A 9488-nucleotide genomic window follows, 5' to 3' on the forward strand; every position below is an offset into this window, starting at 1 on the left:
GTCGTTGGTTATAGCTGAAAGCTATATAGCCTGCAATTGTACTGTCATTTTTAGGTGTGTTTATTCTGTGCGGACACCGCATGCAAGTCTGCGTGCAGTGTCCAATGAAAATAGGACACGTAGAAATGCAGGCCTCACAATTTTAAAAATTAAATTTCTCATTTCCTACGGCATGACCCGACCCGAGCCTGGCTCAAAACACCTAAAAATTAAATTGTGCGCTTCACTAAAACATCAGATCAACGGAAAGCTAAACGTCGCCCGAGCCCGCAAAGCACCTTCATTCATTCTACAATCGTTTATGGTTTTGGAATCAGAAAAGCTAATTAAGAGAAGCTTAGGGTTTTTGTTGTTCGCCGGTCGAAGTAAATCGCGATTGCTCCTTACCAAGATGGAATCCGAGCCCATGCAGACGGAAACCGAAAAGAGCCCTGAGAGAATAGAGACCGAAGAGCCGTTGATAATGGAGAATGAAAAGGAATCGACAATGGAGGCCGATAAACGCAAGAAAAACGAAGAGAAAGGGCGTAAGAAGAAGAAAATTTAAGAGAGTTCATCCAGATAAATTTTATTTTTTTTGTTCTACTTTCATTGACAAAAATGTTAACAGAGTGTAAAAATTCATCCATATAGTATTGGACTAATTTTTTAGTAGTATTTGAGTAACAATCACTCAGGTATTTAGTTCAGAGTGACTGTTTTCATATAATATTTAAGTAGTATTTTAGTAGTATTTGAGTAATATTTGAGTAGTATTTTAGCTTATACTTGCTGTTTTTGAGTAACAAATCACAAGTTACCTAATATTACCATAATAATACTAGAATAACACCGAAATAAAATATTAATTTTAATAATAATACCAAACCAACACAACTGAAATATTATCTGAATATTACCTAAATAATACCAAACTAACACTACTTAACACTAATATTTGAGTAGTATTTTAGTAGTATTTGAGTAATATTTGAGTAGTATTTTAGCTAATACTTGTAGTTTTTGAGTAACAAATCACAAGTTCACCAAATGTTACCATAATAATACTAGAATAATGCCGGAATAAAACCTAAATTTTAATAATAATACGAAACAAATACTACTGAAATATTACCTGAATATTACCTAAATAATACAAAACTAACACTACCTAAATATTATCCAAGTAATACCTAAAGAAGACTGAATAAAACCTGAAGTTCAATTATACAACCGAAATAATACCAGAATAATATCTAAAAAACACTATAATAATTCCATTTATACTACCTGAATATACCTAATGTTTATTTTGCATTATTTTGTTTAATGTAGGTTGTGAACCCAAGGTCCATGAGCTGTAGATGTCAGTTGTCCGTAGTGAGAGATGTGCTTGATAAAGTTAGACCTGACATATCTGAAGACATCATGAATGAGTTGAAAATGAGGAATGTTGATCAGTTTTTTGCTCTTCCACCTTATCCCCAAGACAATGTCCTGACACTGCAAATATTGCAATGTTGGCAACATGAAAGAATTGTTTTCAAAATGGGTGGGAAAGATCTGAGAATAAATCCTGATGAAGTTGCCATTTTCATCGGTATATCAATAGAGGAGAAGTGTCAAAGCGGAAGAAAGCTCCATCATGTGGTGTGGATGCCCGCCAAATGAGGAATGATATTTTGAACTTTGGAACCGGGGAGTCTTCTTCCCCTTTTAATCAATTGTATATAAATTATTAGTTATTAAACTTATTCTTTTCTTCTAGCAATTTCAGTGTATCTAAAGGACTTTACAGCTTTGGCGAGAATGTACATACCTTTTTCCATTTAATTGGTCTGCTGCGCTCTGTGAATTCCTTATTGAGCAAATTAATGCAGTAGCCATTAAAATTAGGTGGAACTGACCTTTTGGATATATAAATGATTTTATTTTTTTGCTAACAATTAGTATCTCGTATAAATGTCAAAAAATATTTATTTTATTTGTGCAGAGCTGAATATGACTTTTCTTTTACACAGCTCTGGTTTTATGAGCACACTTCTTTGGTTACTCCTGTCACTCTTGAGGTCAGACCTCGAATGTTGAGGTGGCCAATAACTGTAAGCTGGAACTCATCACAGATTGATATAACCTTTAAGAGGCTTAATCCTGAACAGGCAAGTTACATTTAGTTGTTATTAAAAAATAAAATATTATGTTTGTTTGAGAGTTTTAATGATTAAAGCGTTTCTTTTTGAAATAAATTGTAGGTTCGTGATCATTTTTTGGATCTGAAAGAGGATGAACTAAATCTGCTCTTAAATCCAGATGAAGGATTACCCGGTCCAGTTCCATCACCAGAATTCCAAGGCAGACCAGAGGCAACTGTATCATTTGATATGGGGCCAGTTGTTTCCAGCGACATAGACAATGTACACCATAATAAATAAAAACATGGAATCAATAATTGAGCTGCTAAAAGGCCAAGAGAAATGGTTCACTGAATTTCAAGGAACCCTGAATACGATAACTATTGGAGTGTCAAGTTTGCAGTGGCAAATGTCAGTGCTATAAAATAAGATTGATAAATCTGAAGATACTTCAGCTGATAAAGGCAAAAAGGTGGGAGTAGATGATGCCCAACCAACCTCCCCTCATTTCAGAAGTCCTCATGATGTTGTATATAATGAGTTTGACATTGAGGAAGTCCCCCAATCGTTTCATGTGGGAGAAGAGGGAGCCCAGGAGAACATTGAGGGAGCCCAGCAATCGTCTCCTGTGGGAGATGAGGGAGCACAACAGTTGTCTCTTGTGGGAGAAGAGGGAGCCCAGGAGAACATTGAGGGAGCCCAGCAATCGTCTCCTGTGGGAGATGAGGGAGCACAACAGTTGTCTCTTGTGGGAGAAGAGGGAGCCCAGGAGAACATTGAGGGAGCCCAGCAATCGTCTCCTGTGGGAGAAGAGGAAGCACAACAGTTGTCTCCTATGGGAGAAGAGAGAACTCAACAGTCAGCTTATGTGGGAGAAGAGTGAATCCAACAAACCTCCCCTGTTGAAGGAGACACTGTTGAAGGCTCCCATAAACGGTTCGTTCGGAGCTTAATTCAAAGGGTTAAGGGCAGACAGAGTAAAAAAAAAGAAGAAATTGAGTTCTCCTTTCACTGCTTTCGAGTTCAAGAGAAGAAAAGTAATAAGAGAAGCCGCTGAGCCTATGTTGTCTGATAAAGATGCCGCTGTACATAAGAATGTCGGGGAGGGCAACATTCAATCAATTGTAGATGAAGAAGTACAAGGAGCAGTAGTACTGGAACTAACAACCCCCATTGCAGAGGAACAAAAAATAATTGAAGACGAAGAAGTAGAAGGATCAGTAGTCCTGACACTAACAACTTTAGGAGATCGCTAAGGAAAATATTCCTTAGCGAGCGATGTTATATCCTGGTTGTATTACGGTAATATTCAATGCAGGCTATCTTATACCACTCGTATCTACATCAATATTATCGAAATATCAAGGTTTAGATTTAACACTGCATCAAAAATTGTTGTTGGTAATATTAATCGAAGTCTATAATAAACTGGTAAAATATCAAACAAGATTAGTACTGCAAAAATTACATTAATTCTACAATAACAAACAATAATATTCATTCGTTGCAGTTTCTTGGTATTTTGCAGATCATTTAGGTCCATAAATAAGCTCGTACATGTGTCTGTAGGCAGTGATGTAGACAATTCCTCCTGCTTTTGGGCAATCAAAAAATGAATGTAAGTCAATAAGTATAATCTGATAATCATAATTAGTTCACAAATTACAAAGTGTTTCGAATTAAGTTATGTACCTGACTATATCAATTCGACATTGTAAATAGGTTTGGGTGGGATGGATGAAATGTATCTTGACTTGAGCCAACATCTTTGTCCTTTCCTATAATACAATGCTTCATGTTAGGGAGTTGTAAAGCAACATGTAGGAAGACAGGTTTATTAGTACTATTGGTAAAGCTTACTTTTTACTCTCCTGTTCTTCTCCCAAAAGCCTTTTAGCCTTGCATCAGATATTCCTTTTAACCACATCTTCGTTGGGTCGTTCAAATTGTGTTGTATATTCGGTGTCTTTTTTTTCTTTGACCTTGGCATTTCCCGGTGGTCTCTCTCATTCAGTATGGTCTCTGATTTGATTGTTAGTTTCTTTAATGTCTCCAGGACATTTTTCTGAGCAAGTTCATTATCTTGCGTTAATATACTGATTCAGTATGACAATTTATAAACGTGTGTTTGATATATGAGTCCAGTGATGCAACTTGGTGACGTTTGTGAATCTTTCAGAGGTTTATACCTATAACTGTTATATATATCCCTCTTTTCATGAACAGACCACCGTAATAATAAATATTTTTCAGAGATCTTTGTTATATTCTCATGACTAAGCATCCTTAGAGAGTGAGAACATAATAAACCCATTTTGCAAATGCAAGTAATTTTAGAATTACTTTTATCGACTTTAACAATCCAGGGTCTGCCTGTGTGTTCACTATCTAAGTTTCTGATGTAAAATTCAGAATCTTTGGTGGCTGAGCACTCCACAGCAAGTCCACACAAATCATGTTGCAACTCTGCTTCAAATATTGAATTTAACTTCCTCGTATAAAATAAAGCACCTTGCTCAACACGGGACTACTTATTACAGCGGGAATAATTGCGGACTGTTCACATTTAAAATTTTCATCGTTCGCATTCCTTCGCCAAGATTTCATGACATTTTCAAGACCCAAGAAACTTTCAGTGAGGCTGCTTGTTGTCTTGGAGGCATTATGACAGATGTTATTCATGGACTCGCTTCTTTGCGTTAAAAGGATCCTCATGCCAAATATTTTCTTATTGAATGTTGTTGACCACTTATGTCTGATATTGTACAAACTATTCAACCAAGCATTGTCATGCAGATTTTCTAGCTGAATCATTGTCCACCGGGTTTCTTCAAACTCCTCATCGGAGTTGCATCTACCCATGCATTTATAACAAAACTCATTGACTTGCTTGATGCTCACACCATAATGGAATTTTGAAGACAATTTCTTGTAAATATGTCATTGGCATAATCTATGTCTGATGTGCGAAAGACACTCTTCAATGGCTCTAGCCATTGCTTGATCCTGGTCAGTGAATATTGATATCGGATGTTTGTTATCTATTATCCGGATAAATGATTTAAATAGCCACTTGAATGAGTCAACTGTTTCATCTGACAAAAAGCCAACTCCAAATAGAACATTTTGCCAGTGGTGGTTCACACCGACAATAGGAGCACAACATAAATTGTATTTATTTAGTCTATAACTTGTATCAAATATTATGACATCCCTAAAGCAATTGTAATCAAGTTTGGATATCCCATCACTCCAAAAGAAATTCAACAAACTACCAGACTCATCAATCTGAACGTCCCATGAAAACATCATATCCTCAGCTTGTCTCTCAGTGAACAATCGTAGAAGAGAATTAGCGTCCTCATGTTCAATTTTACTTTTTCTCTCTCTTTGTATGAAATTATAAGAATCCATCTTCGTGCAATCTAGATTTTCCACACCCTCGAATTCTGTAACCAGAAAACTAAATGCATTGCTTATTCGAATCCCTGATTGTTTCATCGATCTCAGCACTTTTGCATTCATATCACTCATCTTTCTACTGGAATGCAATAGATGTTTTTCACCGTCCACACCCCCCGCAAAAAGGATGGTTCGGAAATTCTATAAATTTCTTAACCGTCCAGTTACCTTCGACATCGACGACATATCGGATCAAGGCTGGAAGACCAGTCCTTATGTCCCCTCTTCTGTACTTCACTGTCACATTGTTATTCAATTTTTCTTGAAATCAACTTTACCCCAAATGAAATCCTTTGTCTTAATCTTTTTAGAATTTGGCCAAAAACTAACGTGGTCCTTCCGCACAGTAAATCCAATTTGGTGTGCATATGCACAATATTGTTCATAGGCTTTCTTCTCATTATGAACCACTGTTCGAAGCAAGCTATCCGCAATTGGATCAATGCACATAGTTACAGGCTCGGGGAACTGCAAATTTTAATATATCACGATTAGAATGACAAAAATAACGCGTAAACAAAACCAAGTCATAAATCCAATAAGATTATGATGAATCGATACAGAAATAATACTATAATACATAATACCACCATAATAATACAGAAATAATATCATAATAACACAAATATAGTTCAGAGCCAATAATACAACAATAATACCATAATACAACGATAATAACATGGAAATAACACCAAAATAACACTAATTACAACGACAACATAACACAATGATAATGCCAAAACAGATGGAACATATTATTGTTGTATTATGACATTATAATAAAACAAATGTACAATTCAAAGCGACTGTCTTATTTTGGTGTTATTATGGTGATATTCTGGTGTTATTATGGTTATATTAAGATAATATAAGTAATTTTTTTCTTTCTGGTGATAGTGTTATTTTGGTTGTATAATGATTCTAAACCCTTAACTAAAAATCATGATAACACCCAGCCAACACCACGCCCATCCTCCAACATAACAGTAATGTTGCAATCAAATCATATAGTAATCAAACCATAATAGCTCCGCAATATTCCAAGCATCCCTAAACCCTAATAGCCCCAGTAAATAGAAAGAAATAAGTTCACCTGTGGAACGGTTCGGGCCTCAGCTAATAAGCTAAGCTCATTGGCATCATTCACCCAATCATTCACGCAGTCATTTTGCGATTCCATCAGCATTATTACTGGGTCGGGAGAGAAATCCATCGAAAGAACCCTAGCTGAATACGAACGCAAATGGAAAAATAAAATATTTCCTAACACCTAAAAGGATTTAAAGCTGGAAATTTACGATTTGGCGGGATCTAAAATACCAAAATATATGATTTGGCGGGATCAGAAAGTGACAAATAGATGTTTTTTTGATATTGGGCGGGTTCGGGCCGGGTCGAGCTGTAAAAATAATTTTTCCGCTTATTTTTTTCGCTGGTGGGTCATAACTCCAGCTGTCAGATTTTTATTGGCTACCGCAGGTAACCCTACGTGCGGTCTCCAGACTGAATAATTTTGTCATTTTTAGTGATTATTCTTGTAGCGAGTTTATTTTTTTTAATTTGGTACCTACCAGCAAATTTACATTCGATCCATTACAATCTTCATAATTGACCTCTCCAAATCCAAAGGTAATTGTGATATAAATCATAGAGACTTACAAAGTGCTTGATTAAAATGCTCAAATTATATAAAATTTACGATGTGCATTTCATGAGTTTCATGATAGAAAAAAGAAGAAGAAATAACGAGGAAGAGGTACATGTGCTATAAACCATAACACTTTTGCGAACAATCATAACAAAGTAGTTTCCTGGGATCTATTCACTAAATAAAATTTTTCAATGTTCCGTGGGAATTTGGAGTGGCAATTAAGTATAAATCGTTTTTCCTCTTGGCTGTGCCATCAAAATCCTCTTCCATGTCAAGATCCATTAGATCCTTTCCGCCTGGTAATTCCCAGTCAAAGTTTAAGAGAAGCAATGCAATAATGAGTTCTATGCCAGCCATTGCAAATGTAATTCCAGGGCAAATCCGTCGTCCAGACCCAAAAGGTAAGAACTCATAATTGGTTCCTTTAAAATCAATTGAACTCTCATTGAATCTCTCTGGACAAAAGCTTTCAGGGTTTTCCCAAATTTTGGAGTCTCTGGCAATTGCCCAAACATTAACAATCACTCGAGTTCCTGTTGGTATCACAAATCCGGAGAGCTTTATGGGCTCGGTGCATATTCTAGGAAGAAGCAAAGGTAAAGGTGGGTGCAATCTTAGAGTTTCTTTAATAACATTACGCAGGTAGTATAGGTCATCCATATCAATAGCTTCCACTTTCTTTTTTGCTCTAAAGGCTTCTCTTGCCTCCGTTTGAGCCTTAAACATGACTTCAGGGTGACGAATGAGCTCTGACATGATCCAACACAATGTGATTGAAGTTGACTCTGTGGCGGCTACAAGCATGTCCTGGACATAAAATAAAAAAAGTAATTATTTATTTGTAATATCAATGGTTTAAGTGTTGTGTATGTGATTATCCATTTTTAAAAATTAAAAATGGACAACGATTGTAATAGAAGATGTTTCAGATTTGATGGAACTTGCAATCTGCAAAATAACAAGAAATTTTGATAATCATATATTATGGGAGACAGGAGATGCTACTCACTAAGATCACAGCTTTAACGTTATCCATGGTAAGTGGGACCTGCAGCTCTCCTTTCGCTTGAATCCTCAGCAAAATATCAACCAAATCCTCCTCCATTCCCTCTGCAGCTACTACTGGCTTTTCTCTGTGCTCGGCAATTATCTCATCCAAAACATGATCCATCTCACGACGCAACCTCTTCATTTGGAAGTTGGATCCATCAAAAAAGCTAATAAGATGGCTAAAAGATGGAAACAAATCGGCAACCCTTAACATTGGAAGAAGCGCGATAGCCTCTGTCATGGCTGATATGAACCTTTGCCGGCTCCTACACTCCATCCCAAATGCTGTTCTAGTTATTAACAGGTTACTCACGGTTTGAAACACCTCCGTCATGTTCACCGGAGATCCAGCCATTGTTCGAAGCTTATAAAGAACATTATGAGCTTCTTCATATCTGATGGAACCTAAGGATTTAACCTTCTTATTGCTAAGGAGCTCTAGAGTGCATATTTTACGTAGCTGTCTCCAATAAGGGCCATATGGTGAGAAGCCAATGCCACCCGAGTTGTAGCCAACCGTCTCAACAGCCAAGAGTTTGGGTCGGGAGGCTAAGAAAATATCATGAGTACTGAGTACCTCATGTGCAGTAGACGGACTAGATGCTACCACGAAGTTTACTTGGCCAAGCTTAATATGAAACAGAGGGCCATATTTTTGAGCAAGCCTATAAAATTTCCAATGGGTTTGCTCTCCTGTATTAAGTTGGTGAATGCTTCCTATGAACGGAAGCTTCCATGGCCCTGGAGGGAATTTGTTGTTCTGTATTCTTCTATAGTTTTTTATGAAAAGAAGAAACAACAACGATGGGATCAAGATTATTAACAGGAATGTGGTGGGAAAACAGAGGAATTGCATGGTTATTCAGGACGTAGGTGCTACAATTCTTCTAGTGTAGAATTGAGGGCGTCTTGCCACATTTTTATACTGGTTTTAGCTTAGTTTTCATTCTGCAATTCGCATCCATCCGCTGTGAGTATGAAAGGAAATCCGCTGATATATTTATAATTCAGTTACTGTTAATGAGCTGTGATATTAAATGGTTATTTTAAATTTGTTGCCAACGATTCATTTTGGCATCTTCTGCATAATTCTTCATAAATGTCAGCAAAAGGCTTGCCGGTCAGTGAAAATGTACATTATCATCCAAATAAGGCCAATTATTTTTTACCATCTTGTTTTCTATTTGTATTTTAACTTACTCCGGCAAGCTATA

General features: G+C 36.6%; 1 protein-coding gene across 1 annotated transcript; it reads right to left on the reverse strand.

Annotated features, from left to right (window-relative positions):
• Positions 1–7388: 7388 nt before the first annotated feature.
• LOC110020303 (premnaspirodiene oxygenase-like) lies at positions 7389–9146 on the reverse strand. Its single transcript, XM_020718357.1, has 2 exons — positions 8234–9146; positions 7389–8031 (listed from the first exon to the last, which is right to left on the reverse strand). The coding sequence occupies exons 1-2, from the start codon at positions 9128–9130 to the stop codon at positions 7399–7401; spliced, it is 1530 nt and encodes a 509-aa protein (XP_020574016.1). The 5' UTR covers positions 9131–9146; the 3' UTR covers positions 7389–7398.
• Between the last annotated feature and the right edge of the window lie 342 nt (positions 9147–9488).

This window comes from Phalaenopsis equestris, unplaced genomic scaffold, assembly GCF_001263595.1.
Source record: "Phalaenopsis equestris unplaced genomic scaffold, ASM126359v1 Scaffold000094, whole genome shotgun sequence".
In the NCBI taxonomy this organism is placed as follows: domain Eukaryota; kingdom Viridiplantae; phylum Streptophyta; class Magnoliopsida; order Asparagales; family Orchidaceae; genus Phalaenopsis; species Phalaenopsis equestris.

What these genes read in the sequence shown, in the direction of transcription:
- LOC110020303 (XM_020718357.1), bottom strand. Translation starts at nt 9,130, where the DNA reads ATGCAATTCCTCTGTTTTCCCACCACATTCCTGTTAATAATCTTGATC. An exon ending in ACGTTAAAGCTGTGATCTTA is followed by an intron (nt 8,032 to 8,233) that starts GTGAGTAGCATC and finishes TTTTATGTCCAG; the next exon opens with GACATGCTTGTAGCCGCCAC.